Genomic DNA, 24,874 nt, shown 5'->3' on the forward strand with positions numbered 1-24,874 from the left:
GTCCCCCTTGTTTCACCCTTCCCGCCCTAGTCTTCCCTCCCCCCCATGCTCAGGCCCACCCTCCACTCTGTCTCACTCAAACCTCCCTTCCCCTCAGTCTTCCTCCACTCTCCCTCTGTCTACCCCCTCCCCACCTCTCTCCCTCCCAGTCTCTCCCACCCTGCCCTCAGTCTCCCCCTCCCCTCTTCTCTCCCTCTGGTCCCCCTGCCTGCCCTCAGTCACCTGCTTCCCTCCTCTCCCTCTCCTCCTACTCTCTCCCCTCCTCATCAGTCTCCCCACCTCTCTCCCTCTCAGTCTCCCCAGTGACCGTGGAGAGGTGGAGACTAAGAGGGAGAGGAGCAGGGGAGGTACAGACTGAGGCACAGTCTGTACCTCCCCTGCTCCTCTCCCTCTTAGTCACCCCCCCTCTCTTCTCTCCCTCTCAGTCACCCCTCCTCTCTCCCTCTCAGTCACCCCTCCTCTCTCCCTCTCAGTCTACCCTCCTCTCCCCTCTCAGTCTACCCTCCTCTCCCCTCTCCGTCCCTCCTCTCCCCTCTCCGTCCCTCCCCTCTCTCCCTCTCCGTCCTTCCCTCCCCTCCCTCCCCTCCCTCCCCTCTCTCCCTCTCCGTCCCTCCCCTCCCTCCTCTCTCCCTCTCCGTCCCTCCCCTCCCTCCCCTCCCCTCCCCTCCCTCCCCTCCCCTCCCCTCCCCTCCCCTCCCTCCCCTCCCCTCCCCTCTCTCCCTCTCCGTCCCTCCCCTCCCTCCTCTCTCCCTCTCCGTCCCTCCCCTCCCTCCCCTCCCCTCCCCTCCCTCCCCTCCCCTCCCCTCCCCTCCCCTCCCTCCCCTCCCTCCCCTCCCCTCCCCTCCCCTCCCCTCCCCTCCCTCCTCTCTCCGTCCCTCCCCTCCCTCCCTCCCCTCCCCTCCCCTCCCCTCCCCTCCCTCCTCTCTCCGTCCCTCCCTCCCCTCCCCTCCCTCCTCTCCCCGCCCCGTGCGGCCTGTGTATTACGGCCTACGCTATACGTGGCAGGCCGGGGAGTAGCAGCTGCTGTCCGGGGAGGAGGGGCCGAGACTTAGCCCGACACCGGCACTACTGATCATGGGCAGCAACAACATGATGGGCACCGCCGAGGACTTCGCGGACCAGGTGAGATGTAGCCCCGGGAGCTGCCCCTTACCCTGACGTGTGTGTCCCGGCCCTGGTACATGTGTGTGTCTATCATGTGCCCTCTACGTATCTCCGTGTCCTGGGCCCTGCTACATGCCAGTGTATAGGTAACGCCCGGGCTCTGTTACATGCCACTGTACAGTATAGGTAGTCTGTGCCCTGTTATATGCCAGTGTATAGGTAATGCCGGGGCTCTGTTACATGCCACTGTACAGTATAGGTAGTCTGTGCCCTGTTATATGCCAGTGTATAGGTAATGCCGGGGCTCTGTTACATGCCACTGTACAGTATAGGTAGTCTGTGCCCTGTTATATGCCAGTGTATAGGTAATGCCGGGGCTCTGTTACATGCCACTGTACAGTATAGGTAGTCTGTGCCCTGTTATATGCCAGTGTATAGGTAATGCCGGGGCTCTGTTACATGCCACTGTACAGTATAGGTAGTCTGTGCCCTGTTATATGCCAGTGTATAGGTAATGCCCGGGCTCTGTTACATGCCACTGTACAGTATAGGTAGTCTGTGCCCTGTTATATGCCAGTGTATAGGTAATGCCGGGGCTCTGTTACATGCCACTGTACAGTATAGGTAGTCTGTGCCCTGTTATATGCCAGTGTATAGGTAATGCCGGGGCTCTGTTACATGCCACTGTACAGTATAGGTAGTCTGTGCCCTGTTATATGCCAGTGTATAGGTAATGCCGGGGCTCTGTTACATGCCACTGTACAGTATAGGTAGTCTGTGCCCTGTTATATGCCAGTGTATAGGTAATGCCGGGGCTCTGTTACATGCCACTGTACAGTATAGGTAGTCTGTGCCCTGTTATATGCCAGTGTATAGGTAATGCCGGGGCTCTGTTACATGCCACTGTACAGTATAGGTAGTCTGTGCCCTGTTATATGCCAGTGTATAGGTAATGCCGGGGCTCTGTTACATGCCACTGTACAGTATAGGTAGTCTGTGCCCTGTTATATGCCAGTGTATAGGTAATGCCCGGGCTCTGTTACATGCCACTGTACAGTATAGGTAGTCTGTGCCCTGTTATATGCCAGTGTATAGGTAATGCCCGGGCTCTGTTACATGCCACTGTACAGTATAGGTAGTCTGTGCCCTGTTATATGCCAGTGTATAGGTAATGCCGGGGCTCTGTTACATGCCACTGTACAGTATAGGTAGTCTGCCCTGTTATATGCCAGTGTATAGGTAACGCCCGGGCTCTGTTACATGCCACTGTACAGTATAGGTAGTCTGTGCCCTGTTATATGCCAGTGTATAGGTAATGCCGGGGCTCTGTTACATGCCACTGTACAGTATAGGTAGTCTGTGCCCTGTTATATGCCAGTGTATAGGTAACGCCCGGGCTCTGTTACATGCCACTGTACAGTATAGGTAGTCTGTGCCCTGTTATATGCCAGTGTATAGGTAATGCCGGGGCTCTGTTACATGCCACTGTACAGTATAGGTAGTCTGTGCCCTGTTATATGCCAGTGTATAGGTAACGCCCGGGCTCTGTTACATGCCACTGTACAGTATAGGTAGTCTGTGCCCTGTTATATGCCAGTGTATAGGTAATGCCGGGGCTCTGTTACATGCCACTGTACAGTATAGGTAGTCTGCCCTGTTATATGCCAGTGTATAGGTAACGCCCGGGCTCTGTTACATGACAGTGTACAGTATAGGTAGTGTCTGTGCCCCGTTACATGCCAGTGTATAGGTAATGCCTGGACTCTGTTACATGCCAGTGTATAGATAGTGTCTGTGCCCTGCTTCATGCCAGTGTATAGGTAGTGTCTGTGCCCACCTACATGCCAGTGTACAAGTAGTGTCTGTGCCCATCTACATGCCAGTGTACAAGTAGTGTCTGTGCTTACCTACATGCCAGTGTACAGGTAGTGTCTGTGCCCATCTACATGCCAGTGTATAGGTAGTGCCCAGGCCTGTTGCATGCCATTGTATAGATAGTACAGGGGCCCTGCTACATGCCAGTGTATAGACCACGGTTAGCCAACCCTGATCCTCAAGAGCTACCAACAGTGCATGTTTTCCAGGTCTCACAGAATCACCAGTAAAATAATTAGCTCCACCTGTGGCTCTTTTCAAATGTGTCAGTGAGTAATGATTACACCTGTGCTCCTGCTGGGTGACCTGGGAAATGTGTCAGTGAGTAATGAATACACCTGTGCTCCTGCTGGGTGACCTGGGAAATGTGTCAGTGAGTAATGAATACACCTGTGCTCCTGCTGGGTGACCTGGGAAATGTGTCAGTGAGTAATGAGTACACCTGTGCTCCTGCTGGGTGACCTGGGAAATGTGTCAGTGAGTAATGAGTACACCTGTGCTCCTGCTGGGTGACCTGGGAAATGTGTCAGTGAGTAATGAATACACCTGTGCTCCTGCTGGGTGACCTGGGAAATGTGTCAGTGAGTAATGAATACACCTGTGCTCCTGCTGGGTGACCTGGGAAATGTGTCAGTGAGTAATGAATACACCTGTGCTCCTGCTGGGTGACCTGGGAAATGTGTCAGTGAGTAATGAATACACCTGTGCACCTGCTGGGTGACCTGGGAAATGTGTCAGTGAGTAATGAATACACCTGTGCACCTGCTGGGTGACCTGGGAAATGTGTCAGTGAGTAATGAATACACCTGTACACCTGCTGGGTGACCTGGGAAATGTGTCAGTGAGTAATGAGTACACCTGTGCTCCTGCTGGGTGACCTGGGAAATGTGTCAGTGAGTAATGATTACACCTGTGCTCCTGCTGGGTGACCTGGGAAATGTGTCAGTGAGTAATGAATACACCTGTGCACCTGCTGGGTGACCTGGGAAATGTGTCAGTGAGTAATGATTACACCTGTGCACCTGCTGGGTGACCTGGGAAATGTGTCAGTGAGTAATGAGTACACCTGTGCTCCTGCTGGGTGACCTGGGAAATGTGTCAGTGAGTAATGATTACACCTGTGCTCCTGCTGGGTGACCTGGGAAATGTGTCAGTGAGTAATGAGTACACCTGTGCTCCTGCTGGGTGACCTGGGAAATGTGTCAGTGAGTAATGAATACACCTGTGCTCCTGCTGGGTGACCTGGGAAATGTGTCAGTGAGTAATGAGTACACCTGTGCACCTGCTGGGAGACCTGGGAAATATGTCAGTGAGTAATGATTACACCTGTGCTCCTGTTGGGTGACCTGGGAAATGTGTCAGTGAGTAATGAGTACACCTGTGCTCCTGCTGGGTGACCTGGGAAATGTGTCAGTGAGTAATGAGTACACCTGTGCTCCTGCTGGGTGACCTGGGAAATGTGTCAGTGAGTAATGAGTACACCTGTGCTCCTGCTGTGTGACTTAGGCAATGTGTCAGTGAGTAATGAGTACACCTGTGCTCCTGCTGGGTGACCTGGGCAATGTGTCAGTGAGTAATGAATACACCTGTGCACCTGCTGGGTGACCTGGGAAATGTGTCAGTGAGTAATGAGTACATCTGTGCTCCTGCTGTGTGACCTGGGAAATGTGTCAGTGAGTAATGAATACACCTGCCACGTGGTCTGGAAAACGTGAAATGTTAGTAGGACCGAGGTTGGCTACTCCTGGTATAGACAGTACCGGGGCCCACTACATGCCAGTATATAGTCCCTAGCTGCCTGTAGTAAGAGCTATACCTCTGTAATGCCCATGTACACTTATTTTGTAATATATGGCCTATCTATAGGTATAATGAGCTCCCAGCACTACTACCGGTCAGCCATTGCAGGATGGCACCTATTGTAGTCACTGAGTGAGGGTACAGAGACATTGACATCCTTTGAGATGAGAGCACAGAGGCTGGTACCCTGTAGTGAGGGCGCCCTACGCCTGGCACCCATTTTAGTGGCTGGGCAAGGTGTAGAGAGCTTTTCACCTATTGTGGGATATGAGCGTGGGCGCACAAACCAGTCCCTATTCTACTATTTGGTTCGTCGTCCCCAGATGCCATACTCATGGGATATCAGCCAGGGGCGGGTGGTTGTGTCGCTTGGTGACGTACAGTTGCCAGTATTACTCTGCATGTTTCCCATATATGAAGTATCGCCACTTTTCACAGCCTCCTAATGCGCTCTTTCAGCTGGCGCTATTTGTACGAACCTCTTAGTGTGGCCGCAGTGCTAAACTTTCTCTTCCTGGCGACCATTAATTGCTTAATATGGATCATGTTCATATCTGTCTACATGACCGATCGTGAGCTTCGCAGCCCAGGACATTCAGTGGAGCCAGTGTATGTTCCTTCGGGGCCGGGCCACATCTGACCTGGAGGACCTATCACAGTAATGTTCAGAATGTGCCACTCAACGGAGGAGACAAAAGAGAATATAATTTAGGGTGTATCCGCAAAGTGCGCTTGTCTGTACCCGTCACAGCTCAGCCTTCATGTCGGCAGTATGTGAATATAATGTATGCATAGCATTGGGTGCTGTAATTGTACGTCTAGGCGATATCCCCAGCTATATATTCTCTTTACGCTGGGTATAGCCTCTTCCAAGTGCCAATACCCGCAGCAGCAATGATGTATATTGTAGCCCTGATGCTAGTTACAAGGTATCTTCACTTTTATTTTCTGTCCGTTTGCTTTTATGCCCACAGACTGGCATCTCACGACGTTTGCCCTGCAGCTGGGCATTTTCTTAGTAGAAGGGGTATATTTGTACACCACAGGGTTTAACAAAACAAAATGTATAACACCCGTATAGCTGTATAATAGGTAACGCTTTCCATTCTAATGATATTACAATCCTATATTTGTGGGGGATAATGTGACGCCGTGCAAACTCCTAACCCGAGGTCTGAGGCTGTGACACCGCTGTGTAAGGGTTAACGGACTTATCGCTACGTATATTTATCTTTTATCTCAGCTGACGCTCGGCAGATGTTCCATGCGGCGGTTTCCAGGAAACCGACTGACACGATGTCTCGCTGTGTATAATGAGCACCGCCAAGGCGCATTGGCTTTCTGTCTGATTGCTTATTACACAGCCCAGTATAATGAGAGCGGGATGTGTGTGGTCATATACTAGAGCAGGCATGTCATACTGGGGCTCTCTGGGCTGAAGGTTACTTTTGTATTACTGCTAAATGCTGGAGGACTGAAGAGTGTTTTCAAGTGTCATCTTCCCTATCCCACAGCAGTGTTCCCCCTGCCCCCCCCTACATTACTAGAAGGTTACGTGTCTCCCCAACAGCAGTAAGCAGGTATCATATCCTCCCCCCCCCCCCCCCCACCAGCAGGTAATGTATCTCCCCAGCAGCAGTAAGCAGGTATCGCGCCCCCCCACCCACTCAGGTAACATGTCTTGCCAGCAGCAGCAAGCAGGTATCATGCCCCCCTCCCACACCAGCAGGCAACGTGTCTCCCCAGCAGCAGCAAGCCGGTATCATGCCCCCCCCCACCTGCAGGTAACGTGTCACCCCAGCAGTAGCAAGCAGGTATCGTGCTCCCCCCCCACCCACTCAGGTAACGTATCTTCCCAGCAGCAGCAAACAGGTATCGTGCCCCCCCCACACCAGCAGGCAACGTGTCTCCCCAGCAGCAGCAAGCAGGTATCCTGCCCCCCTCACACCCGCAGGTAACGTGTCTCCCAAGCAGCAGCAAGCCGGGAACGTGCCCCCCCCTCACACCAGCAGGGAACGTGTCTCCCCAGCAGCAGCAAGCCGGTATCGTGCCCCCCCCACACCAGCAGGCAACGTGTCTCCCCAGCAGCAGCAAGCCGGTATCATGCCCCCCCCCCTGCAGGTGACGTGTCTCCCCAGCAGCAGCAAGCCGGTATCGTGCCCCTCCCCCACTTGCAGGTAACGTGTCTCCCCAGTAGTAGTAAGCAGGTATCGTGCCTCCCCCACCCACTCAGGTAACGTGTCTTCCCAGCAGCAGCAAGCAGGTATCGTGCCCCCCCCCCCCACACCAGCAGGCAACGTGTCTCCCCAGCAGCAGCAAGCCGGTATCGTGCCCTCCCCTCACACCCGCAGGTAACGTGTCTCCCCAGCAGCAGCAAGCTGGTATCATGCCCCCCCCCCTGCAGGTATCGTGCCCCCCCACCAGCAGGCAACGTGTCTCCCCAGCAGCAGCAAGCCGGTATCGTGCCCTCCCCTCACACCCGCAGGTAACGTGTCTCCCCAGCAGCAGCAAGCTGGTATCGTGGCCCCCCCCCCACACCAGCAGGCAACGTGTCTCCCCAGCAGCAGGTAAAAGGGAGAACATACAAACCCCGCACAGGTATGCTTGTTGCTTACAGAGCCAGGACACTTTGTTTCCCATGTTGGCAGCTGCTGAATCTAATTGGGGTGTGATAATCCTCTTACACTACATTAGCTATGGGATGTGGCCTAATTACATAATATACAGTATGTCTGATATTGACAGGATTTGACAACTTTTCAAAGTGAAATTTATACTTTTAAAAACACTGAACCCCCCAGACCAGGCTTAGGGGAGACCTGCATCTGCCTGATATATCGGAGCTATTTTACTCATCACTATTTAGTAAATCCCCCCCCCCCCATGTATGTTCTATGACTGCCCCTTTACTGGGCTCCCCGTCAGCTAATTTTACCTATCAGTTGGACCGGGGAGGTTGTTTCCTAAACGTTGCTACTCCCAGAGATGTATGTTGTACTTGTCGGGTACTAAAACTGTGTGATGTAGGAGCTAGTGACCTCACCGAGGCACGAGGCACAAAGGGATGCCTCTGATTCCCGATGAGTGTGAGACAGAGGGCTGGTTACATCCACAGAATAATGCTGCCCGACACGTGCAGGGGACGGATCCATTGTAAAGATGAAGGCACTCAGAAGGGACTTTAAAATGAATCTTCTCTTACGGAAGATACAGTTTGGATTATATATTATGCCTCATCCCCTGCTAAACAATGGATTTCCTGCAGCCCTACTAACTCTATGTTACTGTATAAATGTCATGAGACCATTGTGTAATTCCACCTTTTCCCTTCTCTTTGCAGGCAGAAGCGGTTAGTTGTAGCGTCAGGCCTGCACAGTGCTAAGTACCCCGCCTGCTGCATGTGGCGTGTGCGTGTTGTCGATGGAAGTAGCAGCCATGACCTGTGTGGGACCTTGAGAATGAGATAACTGCTGAAATGATAATCTGGCATGTCATTCCCTCGCTGTCCACTAGGGGCGTACAGTCACAGTGCATGGGGCAGATCCACCTTACTCATTCAGATTCCTATATGGGGGGGGATAATGATAGAGTAGGTTTCGGGTGGTACCTCATGTGGTGTGCGTCCGCGCACATGATGGGTGATTGTGTGAGGAACACTTTGCTCTCTTCTCTATGGGCTGTGCGGCGATGTCCTTCCCGTGCGTCCGGTGTGGTATTGGCACGCGAGGTGCTGCTGGAATGGTGATTGAATTACTCTTTGCACCAGGACAGATCACGTTGTTGTAGGGAAAGGAGGGAAACGCCATGTATTTAGCATGTCAGGGATTATACTGGCTGCTTCTTCATGTCGCACATAAATCGTTACTTTTACGCTGCAGTATTGTAAATCCGTACATTCATTAAGGTGTAAAATTGTCCCTTCTAGATGGATTTACTACTAAGCGTAAATCAGTCCTGTACCGCTTAAGTCGCTCTTACAGCTGACCTACAGGATATCGTCCTGCTTTGCGCTCTCTAGACGTTAAACACGAATACAAACGCAGCGCACCTGCCCGGGCTCCTGCTGGCATCAGATGGCCAATGAGCCAAACACTGCCTGAGTGGTAGGAGCCCACCGTGTGAGGTGAGGACCCCTGGAGTGTGGCGCAGTCCAGGTTCTCCTCTCACGCCCGGCGAGGCAGGCTTTTATTGTATAGGCCGTACATAGCTGGCAGCCATGACGGGCCTTCCCTGCCTGCATCGGATGCCAGCTGAATCCGGTGTATCGCCAGAACAGTTAAATCGCGCTTGGAAATAGCGCTGACTATATGCTAAGTGACTGGAACGCATCAGCGCGGTGACTTCTGAGGAGTCAGATACGTTCTTCTAGGTGGAAGTGAGATATATTCAGTTGTGGGTGGAATTTAACAATTCCTGTAGCCCTTCCCGTCCCACACAGCCCACTGTGAGTGCTGCATGCTGTCATTGATTTCTGCCCCTGAGCCCCACGCAGCCCCACTGCGAGTGCCCCATGCTCATTCATTGATTTCCACCCCTGTGCCCCACGCAGCCCCATTGCGAGTGCCCCATGCTCATTCATTGATTTCCACCCCTGTGCCCCACGCAGCCCCATTGCAAGTGCCCCATGCGCCATCATTGATTTCTGCCCCTGAGCCCCACACAGCCCACTGCGAGTGCTGCATGCTGTCATTGATTTCTGCCCCTGAGCCCCACGCAGCCCCACTGCGAGTGCCGTATGCTCCGTCATTGAGCCCCACGCAGCCCCACTGCGAGTGCCCCATGCTCATTCATTGATTTCCACCCCTGTGCCCCACGCAGCCCCATTGCGAGTGCCCCATGCTCATTCATTGATTTCCACCCCTGTGCCCCACGCAGCCCCATTGCAAGTGCCCCATGCGCCATCATTGATTTCTGCCCCTGAGCCCCACACAGCCCACTGCGAGTGCTGCATGCTGTCATTGATTTCTGCCCCTGAGCCCCACGCAGCCCCACTGCGAGTGCCGTATGCTCCGTCATTGAGCCCCACGCAGCCCCATTGCGAGTGCCCCATGCTCATTCATTGATTTCCACCCCTGTGCCCCACGCAGCCCCATTGCAAGTGCCCCATGCTCCATCATTGATTTCCACCCCTGTGCCCCACGCAGCCCCATTGCAAGTGCCCCATGCTCCATCATTGATTTCTGCCCCTGAGCCCCACACAGCCCACTGCGAGTGCTGCATGCTGTCATTGATTTCTGCCCCTGAGCCCCACGCAGCCCCATTGCGAATGCCCCATGCTCATTCATTGATTTCCACCCCTGTGCCCCACGCAGCCCCATTGCAAGTGCCTCATGCTCCATCATTGATTTCCACCCCTGTGCCCCACGCAGCCCCATTGCAAGTGCCCCATGCTCCATCATTGATTTCTGCCCCTGAGCCCCACACAGCCCCACTGCGAGTGCTGCATGCTGTCATTGATTTCTGCCCCTGAGCCCCACGCAGCCCCACTGCAATTGCCGCATGCTTTGTCATTGAGCCCCACGCAGCCCCACTGCGAGTGCCGCATGCTCCGTCATTGAGCCCCACGCAGTCCCACTGCGAGTTCCCCATGCTTCGTAATTGAGCTCTGCAGCGGAGCTCCACACAGCCCCACTGCGAGTGCTGCATGCTCTGTCATTGAGCCCCACGCCCCTGGAACACAGAACGAGAACTAACCTTGTGTGACTCTTTAGTGGAGCTATAACTGACCATGATACTTTAATGCTTTGTAGTGTATTGGACTGTGTGTTTTGTTTTGTTTTTGTCTTCCCATGAATGTCATGTTTGAGAAGTTGCTGACTGCACTCTTCCATATTATACAACTGACTTGTTCTATAAATAAATGTCTTGGTCGGAGGGACACTAACCTCTATATGTTACCTTGTGTGCAGGAAAGAATGTGAATATCTTGCATGTGTTATACCCCATCCTTAGATTACACTCCTGGTAGACACTGTTGGATTACAGACAGCCGATGGCCGGGGGGTCCTCACACGTCCCCTCTGCTCCCTCCTACCGTCTACTCTTCCATTTTATCAGGACATAGCTGATGGCGTCACTAGTTACGTGCAGCTAATGAATAAGGGGTCTATTTGCTAAGCCTTGGGTGGAGATAATGTACCAGCCAATCAGCTCCTAACTACCATGTCACAGGCTGTATTTGAAAAATGACAGGAGCTGGTTGGCTGGTACCTTATCTCTGTCCAATTTATCTCCATCCAACGCTTAGTAAATAGACCCCTAAGACGTCCCTTTAAACGTTCGTCCTTGCTACATTCTCCTTGGAATAAATTCATTTAAGTTGTGTATATGTTATCTGAAACCACTCCCATTTGCAGTAAACCACACCCCTCCTGACAGGACTGTTAGCGGGTATGAGGGTTCGCCGTGCTCCTCGCCACCGTACAGGCTGACACTTTACGCGCCAATAGAGAATATTTCAGCTCACCCTGTAAAGTGCGTGCAGGGAATCGGGGCGAGAGTAAGACCAATCTCTAAACGGATGACACAGGGAGAGACAGGAGGGCGTAATTCCTGGGTGATGTCCGACCGCCATCCCGGGGTGTCAGGTTTTATTTATTTCCTTATTATTAAGCTGCTTTGCTGAATTATTCTCTGTCCGGTTTGTGTTACTTTGTGATGTGGATTTTGTGCACGTTTAATTATTTTTGTCACTAAACACCTAACGATACGTCGCTAATCAATCAATGATCTCTGACCTTTTTCTCTGAACATTTTATTAGCTGAAGGGAGGTTTAGTTGAGTTGGCTGCTGTGGAACAACAAGTACCAGCACACTCTGCTAGCCAAAAGTTATTTTCCTCATACAAGTGATCAACGTTTCCAATGTGTGCAGTGACTCCGGGCTCAGTTCCCGAATTACCGGCATCGCCCTATATAGGACCCGCTAGAGGGGGTAACGGGTGCAGACCTGGTTTGGTTGCCCTCTATGTATTTTCTGCATTTCTCTGATCAATAGAAGAAAAGCTCCCGGGCAAAGTAGCTATGTACTGGGGTGGGGGCATAGCACTATCACCCACAACTGGCAGAACGAGGCTATGCCCATTTATGGGGTTCTGCACCTTGGAGAACCAGAAATTACTTTTAATGTGTAGTTGGCAGCTGTTGTGAGACACGCCGGTTGTGGCCTGCAGCGTACAATATACGCACATGGCGTGGAGGGTAGGGGGCTGGTTGGTTGGTTGGGGCTTACGTTGTGCACTATGTGAACTGCATGTACAAGGCTCCGCACCCTTACTTTGCACCCCTCTCTCTCTGCAGTTCCTGCGGGTCACGAAGCAATACTTACCGCACATCGCACGGCTCTGTCTCATCAGCACGTTCCTAGAAGACGGAATCCGCATGTGGTTCCAGTGGAGCGAGCAGAGAGACTACATCGAGGGCACGTGGAACTGCGGCTACCTGCTGGCGACCATCTTCGTCCTCATTAACTTGCTGGGGCAACTGGGTGAGCGTCCCCTGCAATTTGTCACAGCAAACATGTCTGCCGGCCCTTTCCGTTATAAACCCGGTGCTGGTGATTCTCCAACACAGCGTTGACTACAAAGGGCGGAGACCAGAGCTCAGCTTATGCGTTATACAGGCGCCAGGAATATTGGTCACCGGAGCTTCAGCTTAGCAGGATCCAGCCCCTACCTCCTGTATAATATATATATACACACACACACACACACACGAGGCTCATTTACTCCTCTGTGCGACTCCATTATCCCAACCATCTGGTTCTAGTGCCAAATCCAAAAGCCGATTTATACGGTTCCCGGCTTTACAGGGCTGCACTAAGTGTGTTATTACAGGACACCGTATTACGTGCTGCGTCCAATCTTCTGTCATCCTCATCGGGGGTCCACAGGTAGGAGGGTCAGCACACGTATGTAATAAGGCGCAGGGCGACTCTCCCAGTGTATGGCAGTGTTATAACGTGTCGGCACTTGGTGACATGAGGTCAGATCTTAGCGCTCACGTATCTTTTTTAATAATAAACCTCTGTATCCAGACAAAAATAGCGTAACCTCCTACAGGGGTAAAACAATGAAACGGCTGAGGGATAATACTGAATTTATGATCCCACATTATATACAAATTAAAATGGAGAAGTTTTCTCTGGTGACAAAAGTATAACACAGCTGCAGACACTAAAGAGTTAAAGGACGGTCACATACCATGCATGCCAACTGGTCTAAATATCCTGAGCCCGGTGTCGCCCCTCCTAATGCTCATAGAACCGTTTCCAGAGCCAGCTCAGGTGTCCTCTTTATGCAGCTGAAATCAGAAGACCATAGCTCAGATTGAGCCGGCTCTATGGTGCATATTGGCCACAAGTTTGTGTTTTTCCCCCTGTGGCGCAAGAAATTTTGGCCAGAGAAATTCTTATTCCATTAGCCGCAGTCATTTCTGTAGGGATTAATGCCGGTTTTTTGCTCGTAGCTTCAGAGCAGGTGCAAAGTTGGGGAAGATCGTTATTTTAAGGTAAAAATGTCAGGACCCCTGGGGCACTCCCTGTAACGACCGATTAGAAGTTTATAATTATCTTCATTGGGCCAATAATTACATGTCCTTATTGGGGTGAGATTCTGCAAAGTGCAAAATAATGGGTTTAAAGATATATGGGGGTTCTGTATGGATGGGACAGGTATATGGGGGTTCTGTATGGATGGGACAGGTATATGGGGGTTCTGTATGGATGGGACAGGTATATGGGGGTTCTGTATGGATGGGACAGGTATATGGGGGTGCTGTATGGATGGGACAGGTATATGGGGGTTCTGTGTGGATGGGACAGGTATATGGGGGTTCTGTATGGATGGGACAGGTATATGGGGGTGCTGTATAGATGGGACAGGTATATGGGGGTGCTGTATGGATGGGACCGGTATATGGGGGTGCTGTATGGATGGGACCGGTATATGGGGGTGCTGTATGGATGGGACAGGTATATGGAGGTGCTGTATGGATGGGACCGGTATATGGGGGTGCTGTATGGATGGGACACGTATATGGGGGTGCTGTATGGATGGGACACGTATATGGGGGCGCTGTATGGATGGGACACGTATATGGGGGCGCTGTATGGATGGGACACGTATATGGGGGCGCTGTATGGATGGGACACGTATATGGGGGCGCTGTATGGATGGGACACGTATATGGGGGTGCTGTATGGATGGGACACGTATATGGGGGTGCTGTATGGATGGGACAGGTATATGGGGTGCTGTATGGATGGGACAGGGTATGGGGTGCTGTATGGATGGGACCGGTATATGGGGGTGCTGTATGGATGGGACCGGTATATGGGGGTGCTGTATAGAAGGGACAGGTATATGAGGGTGCTGTATGGATGGGACCGGTATATGGGGGTGCTGTATAGATGGGACAGGCATATGGGGTGCTGTATAGATGGGACCGGTATATGGGGGTGCTGTCTGTGTGGATGTGTAGGTATGGCGGCGTACGGCGTGTCTGTGTGGATGTGTAGGTATGGTGGCGTACGGCATGTTTGTGTGGATGTGTAGGTATGGCGGCGTACGGCGTGTCTGTGTGGATGTGTAGGTATGGCGGCGTACGGCGTGTCTGTGTGGATGTGTAGGTATGGCCGCGTACGGCGTGTCTAAGTCTGCGCTGCTCTGTGTTTTCCAGGAGGCTGCATTCTGGTGCTCAGCCGGAACTTTGTACAGTACGCCTGCTTCGGTCTGTTCGGGATTATAGCAATGCAGGTAAGGATGCTGCGGTTTGGGACACGTGGTATTTTCCAGGTACTCGTTTCAGTCATGGAGTCCGCTGCGTGCTGCCATGTTTGCTGCATGAGCGAAATTAAAATAATAATAATAATAATAATAATAATAAAAAAAAAATGCTCTGATGGCTTATTCTGCTAAGTATTCTTTTTAGACTCTGAGTAAATCTGGAAAACCTGGACTGTCGGGAAGGTGCCGGGGGGGGGGTGGCTGGGGCTGGGTAGGGCGGGTTGCACGAGTAGTACGTTACAGAGCACTGTTCTCGGACATAGGAGTTAGGTTTTTGGCCAGTATTCGGTGATGCTTTCCCCAGTCTGTCTCTTTGACAATGCATGTTTTCTGGATTTCCTTAGCACAAGTCTGTTTCTTGTCCTCACTGATCATTGTTATGTATTTAGTGCACAGTTGGGTACAAAGGTTTTGCTTTCTATGTAACTGTGATTAATGTGTTTTTCCTTTTTTCTGTGCTTCAGACTATTGCGTACAGCATCCTGTGGGACGTGAAGTTTTTAATGAGGTATGTTCATGGCTGTGAGCGTTCTAAGTACATGATGCATCTGCTCCTATAAATGTCATTATACACAGGACCTGTTATACATAGGACCTGTTTATCTATTCATATTCATCGAGGGAACAATCAGCCATCGGACGGTAACACAGCGCCACCTAGCGCTCAAAATAGAGCAAACAACCAGATAAAACCGTTTTCCCTTTATTACTGTTTCACATGGACATGAAGAATCTGCATTTGAAGAAAACTGCTGCAGAGTAAAATGGAAGTCAATGTTTTTATCTTACTAGAGACATTTCCGCAATATGCAGAGACGCAGAACAAAATATGAGCAGGGTTAGTTTTTTTGCCATAGGTGGCGCCATTCACAGCGGAACAGGAGTTTGCATTGATCAGTGGGAGGATCTGGGTGGAGCCAGGGAGATCCCTGCTAGGCGAGGGCAGTCTAGTGTGACAGAGCAGTGCAAAAATAAGATGTTTATACTTAGAACCATCGGTGGGTGGCCATCGATGGTTCAATCTGTGATTACTGCAGATGGCACAAAACTATTGTGAACCATCAATAGTTTGCACCCCTCAATAGCCATCGCTGCAAGAGGGCACAGCGGGCCATGGGCCAATCACAATCGTGTGGTGCTTAGCCGAACACCAGGGGGCGGGACTAAGCTCCATACCGTTGGGGAGGAGGGGTGTGCTGGAAACCCATTGGGTCCCTGTCTGTCAATGATGACGGAGAACTATTAGATCTTTGCCATCGATGGCAGTACCTTCAACCATTTATGGTTAACTAATCGATGGTTGTTGACCCTCCTTAGACGTTTAGTGTCGTTCCTTGTCATGCAGAAGAGCTCACGCCATTGCACTAATTGATAGCTGTCCTGGATCAGGTCTCGTTCTGTGCTTTGCCCAATGTGGGGTGGAAAAGAAAAAAGTTTATGCCCACAAAATAAAAGCGTCGCATCCCAGCAAGGATGTATAGAGTCCTATGCACATACAGCCTGCTTCCAATCTGTGACTGTTCTGTATATACACAATCGCTGGTAGAATGTATATAGCACTTGTATAGCGCCTGGAGAGAGCTTTGTCTTTGGCCCCGCCCACAGCATCGCGAACACAATATCATCGCACCACTCTGTACTAATTCCAAACCCACGCCGCGGCGGGAGACACCGACAGATTGGGGGTCTCTTCGGCTGGCCATTTGAATAGGGCAGGAGCTGTAGGAGGGGCCTTTGCTATAAACGCCCCATAAAGGAGAAGTCGTCCGTTAAAATAAATGGTTTTACATGAGCTGGATGTCATCTCTCTGATTGCACGGAGACGGGCCCTGGCATTTCCGGTGATCAGGCTGCACGGAGACGGGCCCTGGCATTTCCGGTGATCAGGCTGCACGGAGACGGGCCCTGGCATTTCCGGTGATCAGGCTGCACGGAGACGGGCCCTGGCATTTCCGGTGATCAGGCTGCACGGAGACGGGCCCTGGCATTTCTGGTGATCAGGCTGCACGGAGACGGGCCCTGGCTTTTCCGGTGATGAGGCTGCACGGAGACGGGCCCTGGCTTTTCCGGTGATGAGGCTGCACGGAGACGGGCCCTGGCTTTTCCGGTGATGAGGCTGCACGGAGACGGGCCCTGGCTTTTCCGGTGATGAGGCTGCACGGAGACGGGCCCTGGCTTTTCCGGTGATGAGGCTGCACGGAGACGGGCCCTGGCTTTTCCGGTGATGAGGCTGCACGGAGACGGGCCCTGGCTTTTCCGGTGATGAGGCTGCACGGAGACGGGCCCTGGCTTTTCCGGTGATGAGGCTGCACGGAGACGGGCCCTGGCTTTTCCGGTGATGAGGCTGCACGGAGACGGGCCCTGGCTTTTCCGGTGATGAGGCTGCACGGAGACGGGCCCTGGCTTTTCCGGTGATGAGGCTGCACGGAGACGGGCCCTGGCTTTTCCGGTGATGAGGCTGCACGGAGACGGGCCCTGGCTTTTCCGGTGATGAGGCTGCACGGAGACGGGCCCTGGCTTTTCCGGTGATGAGGCTGCACGGAGACGGGCCCTGGCTTTTCCGGTGATGAGGCTGCACGGAGACGGGCCCTGGCTTTTCCGGTGATGAGGCTGCACGGAGACGGGCCCTGGCTTTTCCGGTGATGAGGCTGCACGGAGACGGGCCCTGGCTTTTCCGGTGATCAGGCTGCAGTCTCCTTTCCCAGAATGATATGACCCTTGTCCCACCCCACCCCCGGTGCACAACACTGTGATCTCTGAGTAATCCGGGGGCATCTCCTATGTGGGCGGACTACAGAGACCAATCACCGCGTGGGGCTGAGAGAGTCCTGACTTAGGGGAAGGAACTTTCCCTGTTTCAGAGAAAGTGGAAATATTTAAAGGGACAATAATCGGCATGGTGTGCAGCAGAGACGTGACCTATATTACATGTTGCATTAAAGATCCTTTTTGATTTCTTTTGCTGGTTTTATTGTTACCTCTCCCCTAATCCCAGCAAAGGTCCGTTCCTTCCCATTATGCTGAGTGTTGTGGTATGTAAGTAGTGTCCGTGTCCTAGGCCTCCTGAGCCCGGCTATATGAGTGAATGGAGATGTGGGTACTCCCTGTACAATAGGACCCTGAGCGCTATAACTTACTACCCCAAGTTATCATAGCTGGGACCGCTGAGCCCTGGGACTGAACTGCTCTGATAGGAATCAGTGAGATAAAACACACTGTTCAGGGCTACCCTGGCATTCCCCTGTGACTCTGTATATAAATGTATTATTCCTTTACAATAACTCCTCCATCGTCCTGATGGGATCGCTAAGAATGCAGATGTTTGAGCTGCTGTGACATCACTGCTCTCACTCCTTTGTAACAGCAGAGGTGTGTGGGTGTGTCGGAAGTGGCATGTGGGTGTGGCAGCAGTGGCGATTGTGCACAACCACAGTAAGTTGCGGCAGCAGTAAGGGGTGGCGTGTGGTGCCAGCAGTAAATGTGGGCATGGCAGCAGAGCCATGCAGGCAGTAAGGCAGCAAGCGGTGGGGTTGGCAGCAGTGGCGTGTGAGCATGGCAGCAGTAAGTCTTGGCGTGTGAGCATGGTAGCAGTGGCATGTGGGCTAGGCAGCAGTAAGTGTGGATGCGGCACCAGTAAGGGGTGGCGTGTATTGTGTGGATGTGGCATGTGGGCTAGGCCGCAGTAAGTGTGGACGTGGCATGTGGGCTAGGCCGCAGTAAGTGTGGACGTGGCATGTGGGCTAGGCCGCAGTAAGTGTGGACGTGGCATGTGGGCTAGGCCGCAGTAAGTGTGGACGTGGCCGCAGTAAGTGTGGACGTGGCATGTAGGTTAGACAGCAGTAAGTGTGGACGTGGCATGTGGGCTAGGCCGCAGTAAGTGTGGACGTGGCAGCAGTAAGTGTGGACGTGGCAGCAGTAAGTGTGGACGTGGCATGTGGGCTAGGCCGCAGTAAGTGTGGACGTGGCCGCAGTAAGTGTGGACGTGGCATGTGGGCTAGGCCGCAGTAAGTGTGGACGTGGCCGCAGTAAGTGTGGACGTGGCATGTAGGTTAGACAGCAGTAAGTGTGGACGTGGCAGCAGTAAGTGTGGACGTGGCAGCAGTAAGTGTGGACGTGGCAGCAGTAAGTGTGGACGTGGCAGCAGTAAGTGTGGACGTGGCAGCAGTAAGTGTGGACGTGGCAGCAGTAAGTGTGGACGTGGCAGCAGTAAGTGTGGACGTGGCATGTGGGCTAGGCAGCAGTAAGTGTGGACGTGGCATGTGGGCTAGGCAGCAGTAAGTGTGGACGTGGCATGTGGGCTAGGCAGCAGTAAGTGTGGACGTGGCATGTGGGCTAGGCCGCAGTAAGTGTGGACGTGGCATGTGGGTTAGACAGCAGTAAGTGTGGTTGTGGCAGCACGCCTGCGTCCGCATCTCCACTCCCCCGTTACTACTGCCCTGCCCCTGTTACCACCCACAAACGGCCTCTCCTGTCACTCATTCCACTGGGCTGTCATGGCGGGGAGAGCGAGCACATTCCGATCGCTCGTACTAGTTTGCGCACGTGCATTGCGAACTACATGCATGCGCACATTAGCGACCATCGTCTGCAGCGAGCGGGTCTGAATAAGCTCTTTTGTGTGTCCCTGTTATATCGTATAAACACATTACTGGTGCGGATCTGACGTTGTATTCTGTCTCCAGGAACCTGGCTCTGGGTGGAGGACTCTTATTACTACTGGCTGAGTCTCGATCGGAAGGGAAGAGCATGTTTGCTGGGGTCCCAACCATGGGTGAGAGCTCGCCGAAGCAGTACATGCAGCTGGGGGGCCGAGTGCTGCTGGTCCTGATGTTTATGACCCTGCTTCACTTTGATGCCAGCTTCTTCTCGGTAAGTCCGGCTGTGTTCCCCCCTCCTGTTATACATGGGAGCCTGGGACCAACAAATCAAATGCGATCTTCCTATCCCAATTCTATCTTCACGCAATCTGTCATTGATTTACAGGGGAGGGGTCCTTTTAGCCCACCGCACCGTAACCTATTGTGTATTGGTCCACTGCACGTTCCACACCGTAGAGCCTTTGTTCCACGTCTTGCACTGATGAGACCTAATCCCTCTGGCGGTGTACTGGGTTATAAGGGATAATTTGCATGAGAACGGCCACACGTGGGACAGGAGACTTTCTATTCCATAAGTGGTAAAAACCTTCCCATTTATTGTTTCCGATGCGCAAAGTGGGTGCTTTGCGGAGGCCGCCATTGCCACAAGAGTGCAGCCCAACACTACGCCAGTTCCTGGTGATGCGGCTTTGTCCCTCATCGCCCTTAGAGCAGTGCTGGTCTCACTGCGGCCCTGTCATACACGGCCAGCTGTCCACTAACGTGCTCTTCTGGGGCTCCGTGCGTCTGCTGGTTTTCAGACACGTTAATCAGTGGCGTTCGCCACGTTCAAAGAGCAACGGAGGAGGGTGTGAGTGAGGGCGGTGGGGATAGGTGGCCGATCAGCATTTATCGTTAGTGACTGGTTGTCGCCTGACGTCCTTCGGCGTGAGGGGAATGGAGGAGCCTCGGGACACAATGGCTGAATGTAGCTTTAGCTAAGGTTGGAGCACTTTGGGAAAACTAGCAATTGGCACTCCTGACATGTGACCGCGCCTAACAGCATCTCTCTCCCCTCCCTCAGATCCTGCAGAACATCGTTGGCACAGCCCTCATCGTCCTGGTGGCTATCGGCTTCAAGACCAAGCTGGCGGCTCTGACGCTGGTGGTTTGGCTGTTTGCCATCAACGTCTACTTCAACGCTTTCTGGAGCGTCCCGGCCTACAAGCCCATGCACGACTTCCTAAAATACGACTTCTTTCAGACCATGTCTGTCATAGGCGGACTCCTGCTGGTGGTGGCTCTGGGGCCTGGTGGGGTCTCCATGGACGAAAAGAAGAAAGAGTGGTAGTCCCGACCTCTTGTGACAACGCTTGGAATCTTGTAGGAAGTAATGGATGAGAGCAGCGTCCCGCAACATCATCTCTGCCCCCTCCCCCTCCCACCTCATTATCACCACCATCTTCTATCCCGTCACCGGAGTCCAGTGGCCTGCCGGTACCTCAGCGGGATCCGTCGCAGTAGCCCACGGGTCACACCAGCCTGTGGGGACCTCTCCTTGTGGGTCAGTCTAGTTGCCCGGTGCAGATAACGTCAGGAGATACTCAGTACCAGTGTATAATGCAGTATGTGCTTTGCAAGGAGATCTTTGTCTGCTTTCCCTCCCTCCCTCCATTCCTGTGACTGTTTCAGAGCCGGCAGTCGGTCGCCCTCGCTCCTACATGGATGGTTGTGACGCAGTATTTGGTTTGTGTTTTTTGTTTTTTTTGCAGAATTGTAGACGATGAGAACAACTCCAGGACCTTGTTTTACACCTAGTTCGGACCACGGGCCCCTGGTGAATTATTTAACTCTCTATCTGCCAGAAGTGGTTCCTCTCCTTCTTGTGGACTCTGCAGGACCCCCGTCTCATGCTTCTGGTGGGTCTGGCCAATTAGGAAAACCTGTGCTGTGAATTCACGTGTAATTAAACGTAAAAGCTGTTCCTCGTCATTCTAACATGCACCTTTTCTCAGCGGAAGGTGACCATGCTGTATGTGTTCTCCCCCCTCCCACCCACCTGAAAAAAAGGTCTGCCACTTAGTCACAAATGTTCTATTTTATGTTTAAGCGGCTAGAAGGGTATTTGAGTTTGTATTGTCTGTGCGGAGCGGCCATATTCTGCAGTAACCCATCGGGCTGGCCCTCAACATTTACACTTATACCCTCCCAGTTCTGTTTAGTTTATTAATTTGCCGCGCCCGTTTTCTCTGCCTGTGTCGGTGCGACGCCTGCCTCGCACGGCTTCATCACTGACCTGAATTTGTAAAGGCGCCCTTTGTTAGATATTTAATGTTAGGGAGGGGATGTTTATAGTACAGGTGCGCTGTGATGCTTTAATTTGTCCGTTTCGGAAATTGTTTGTTGGCAGAAGGTTACACTTCTCGCTATATACTCTACATAGAAATATATTTCCTGCTACATGGGGGAAACTCCGCAGCCTTCAACTATCACAGGTTTATGCGTTCCCAGTCACGTTACTCCTCCGAAACAAGTTAAAGGACTGGGAGGTCTGGTGAGTACTGTGTAGAAGCCCCGATCCGCTGGCTAGTGATCGCTTACACACGCATAGAGGACTGGGAGGTCTAGTGAGTACTGTGTAGATGCCCCGATCCGCTGGCTAGTGATCGCTTACACTGTCATCTCTCTCTATAACACATTGTAAAGGAATTTCGAGGAGCTTTGGTGTATCGGTGAGATTTCACAAGACCCTTTAATGGCCCATCACACGGCAAGCCGTGCCTTCAGTTTTATCCGGAGTGTCCGTGCTGGACGTGGCTCTAGAGAAGGCCTGGCCAACCTGTGGCTCTGCAGCTGTTGTGAAACTACAAGTCCCAGCATGCTTTACCAGCCTGAATCTCTAGTGCCTACGGTTATAACTGAATGTTTGAGGCGCCTGCGTCTTATCCTGAATGCGACTTAGACAGCCCGCGCTACGTGGGGCTTATTGATTTGCACAGGGAAGTACGCATTCATTAGTCACTGGAAGAGAATATGTTAAGTGTATTTAATTAAGGTTCATTTCAGTGGTGTTGTACTGCCCTGTATAGATCATTAAGCCCGGTAATGTCTTGTTTCAGAAAGAGGGCTGGACGCAGCTCAGCCTTACTGCGCCGCTAATGGCGACTTTGTATCAAACAGCCTTAAATGTCTATTTCCCTACTAAATTCTGCATTCACCCATTACCGTTTCTCCTTTCATTATAGAAAAGTGCTGTTACATTGCACTATAGTTCATTAGGTTCAAGAGAAGACAGACACGTTTTAGTGTGATATTTAGATTTGTTTCGGAATATTTCCTCTTTCTACGTTGGTCACTGCACCGTACCGCATCTGAGCTCGGTCACTGCACCGTACCGCATCTGAGCTCGGTCACTGCACCGTACCGCATCTGAGCTCGGTCACTGCACCGTACCGCATCTGAGCTCGGTCACTGCACCGTACCGCATCTGAGCTCGGTCACTGCACCGTACCGGATCTGAGCTCGGTCACTGCAGCGTACCGGATCTGAGCTCGGTCACTGCAGCGTACCGGATCTGAGCTCGGTCACTGCAGCGTACCGCATCTGAGCTCGGTCACTGCAGCGTACCGCATCTGAGCTCGGTCACTGCAGCGTACCGCATCTGAGCTCGGTCACTGCAGCGTACCGCATCTGAGCTCGGTCACTGCAGCGTACCGCATCTGAGCTCGGTCACTGCAGCGTACCGCATCTGAGCTCGGTCACTGCACAGTGCCGCATCTGAGCTCGGTCACTGCACAGTGCCGCATCTGAGCTCGGTCACTGCACAGTACCGCATCTGAGCTCATACCTCTCCTGATGCAGCAGTGACCCCTGCTGGTAAGAGGAGGTGCATCATTACAATACAGAGAGTGCACAATACATCATCATTTCGTCCTAGTGAAGTAGATTGCAATGTTCTGTCCTATGAGTTTCACCACCATATTGGAAATAGTGTGTTTTATATTTTATGGGATATCTGGATGAATCATTGGCACAACATTACCAGGTGCAGTTTACTACACACAGTCATTATTTCTATGGTGTACTAGTTACTATAGTTTCAACTTTTGACACTGTTAATTGTACTTGGAGTTCGTACAGACAACAGATATTGAAAGGGGATATGTAACGTCCTGTGAGAAGTCCCTTCTCTGCTTACTAGGAAAATGTGTCCTGTACATTTCTTAGAGAATCGCCGTTTTTCCCACCCACGGATGGCGGCGCAGCTTCTGCCCGGTCACTGTCGTTGTCTGAACAAGAAGCTACAGAGAACGGAATGAACACTGGTCTCTGAGAAGGATCCGGATGGGGATAATTCAGGGGATACATCTAGAATTAGTTTTTTTTAATTATTGAACCCAAATTTTGCTGGTGTCCTGTATCACATTTGTCTTAAAACGTGCCACAAATGTTTGCTGAAATAAAACGGTTTACAATCGGTGGTGTTCCTGCAGCCTGCTGGCCTGGGCGCTGGAGGGGTGTGTGAGCGCTTTCTTCCAAATGTGCGTAATGCTTGTTGTCGTCCTATTCTGATATGTATCCGCCTGTCTGTATTATTATAGCAGCCTGTGCAGAGCGTCGCGCAACCACAGCGTTCTATAGCTAATGTTCTGACAGTGGGATCCAGTACGATCAAGACCAGGTTTTCCGTAGATTGATAGACACTGGGTCACGGCAGCCCAGCATGACATCACTTTTAGCAGCAGTTGATTTTATTACATAGATTAAAGTCACTTTGAAATAAAAAAAATAATTTTGTAGTCCTAAAGGATAAGAAAATATTTTTGTGTGTTCTCACATTTAGCCACAAGATGGCAGCAGCCTCGTACTATACTCTGAGGTTCACTTTACAGTCGCAGCCTGCGGAGACCTTATCCCCTGGGTGAGAGTCATAGGGGTAATGACGAGGCGTCTCTAGGATCATTGGGCCTCATTCAGACTTAGATGCAATGCCGATGTTTTCCCTGTTACACACTCGTCGGATTCGCACTGAGCATGTGCTGTGATGGTCACACTGAGGATTTATTAGCAAACTGACGGTCGGGGACCGTTTGTGGGTGGTGGTGAATCAAACACAGGCGCGTCACGAGTAAGTATCCACCTCGCTGCGGGGGCTACTTATCACCGGAGCATTGCTCCAGTGTGGGGACAGCTGCACCGAAAAGCAGCGTTACTGGCCGACTTCATCACGTGTGTGCAAAGCCCCTGGGGAGGTAGTGAGGGGGCGGCGGAGGGATCCGCTCAGATCCCTCTTCGCATCCCCTGCAGCGAGGTGGATACTTACTTGCGACGCGCCTGTGTTTGATTCACCACCACTCAGCTACCACCCACAAATGGTCCCTGACTGTCAACTCTGATTGCGCGCATCACAGCTTCGCTGGGTAAATGTCGGATTTAATTTTGCAACTGCGTATGCGCAGCGAGGGCCTGAGCCACAGATGGACGCAGGACGCACGGCAGCTGCTGCGCGAAAATATGCAAAAGCCGCGGGAGGTGGCTGTAGCATAAAGACGACCACTCCGTGCATCCGAAGACGCAGTATTGGATCATCTGCGTGAACATTGGTTACCTGAGTTACTGAAGATGGCCGGTGTTTTCACGCGGCCGGGGCCATGTACGGCGCAGACCGTGGCCTCAGCACGCCTACATAACGAGGCTGGTGCGAGTCTCCTTGTAATGCAGATTTGAGGTCTTG

The 24,874-nt window shown here is 52.1% G+C and overlaps 1 protein-coding gene across 1 annotated transcript; it reads left to right on the plus strand.

Moving 5' to 3' along the window:
* The first annotated feature begins 929 nt into the window (after window positions 1-929).
* Window positions 930-23,617, plus strand: SURF4 (surfeit 4). Its single transcript, XM_088459685.1, has 6 exons — window positions 930-1,122; window positions 12,078-12,264; window positions 14,457-14,533; window positions 15,028-15,071; window positions 19,246-19,432; window positions 20,225-23,617. Exons 1-6 carry the CDS (start codon window positions 1,075-1,077, stop codon window positions 20,489-20,491), a joined length of 810 nt encoding a protein of 269 aa, XP_088315811.1. The 5' UTR covers window positions 930-1,074; the 3' UTR covers window positions 20,492-23,617.
* The last annotated feature ends 1,257 nt before the right edge of the window (window positions 23,618-24,874 follow it).

This window comes from Taudactylus pleione, unplaced genomic scaffold (assembly GCF_031769625.1).
Source record: "Taudactylus pleione unplaced genomic scaffold, aTauple2 ptg000927l, whole genome shotgun sequence".
NCBI classification, from domain to species: Eukaryota; Metazoa; Chordata; class Amphibia; order Anura; family Myobatrachidae; genus Taudactylus; species Taudactylus pleione.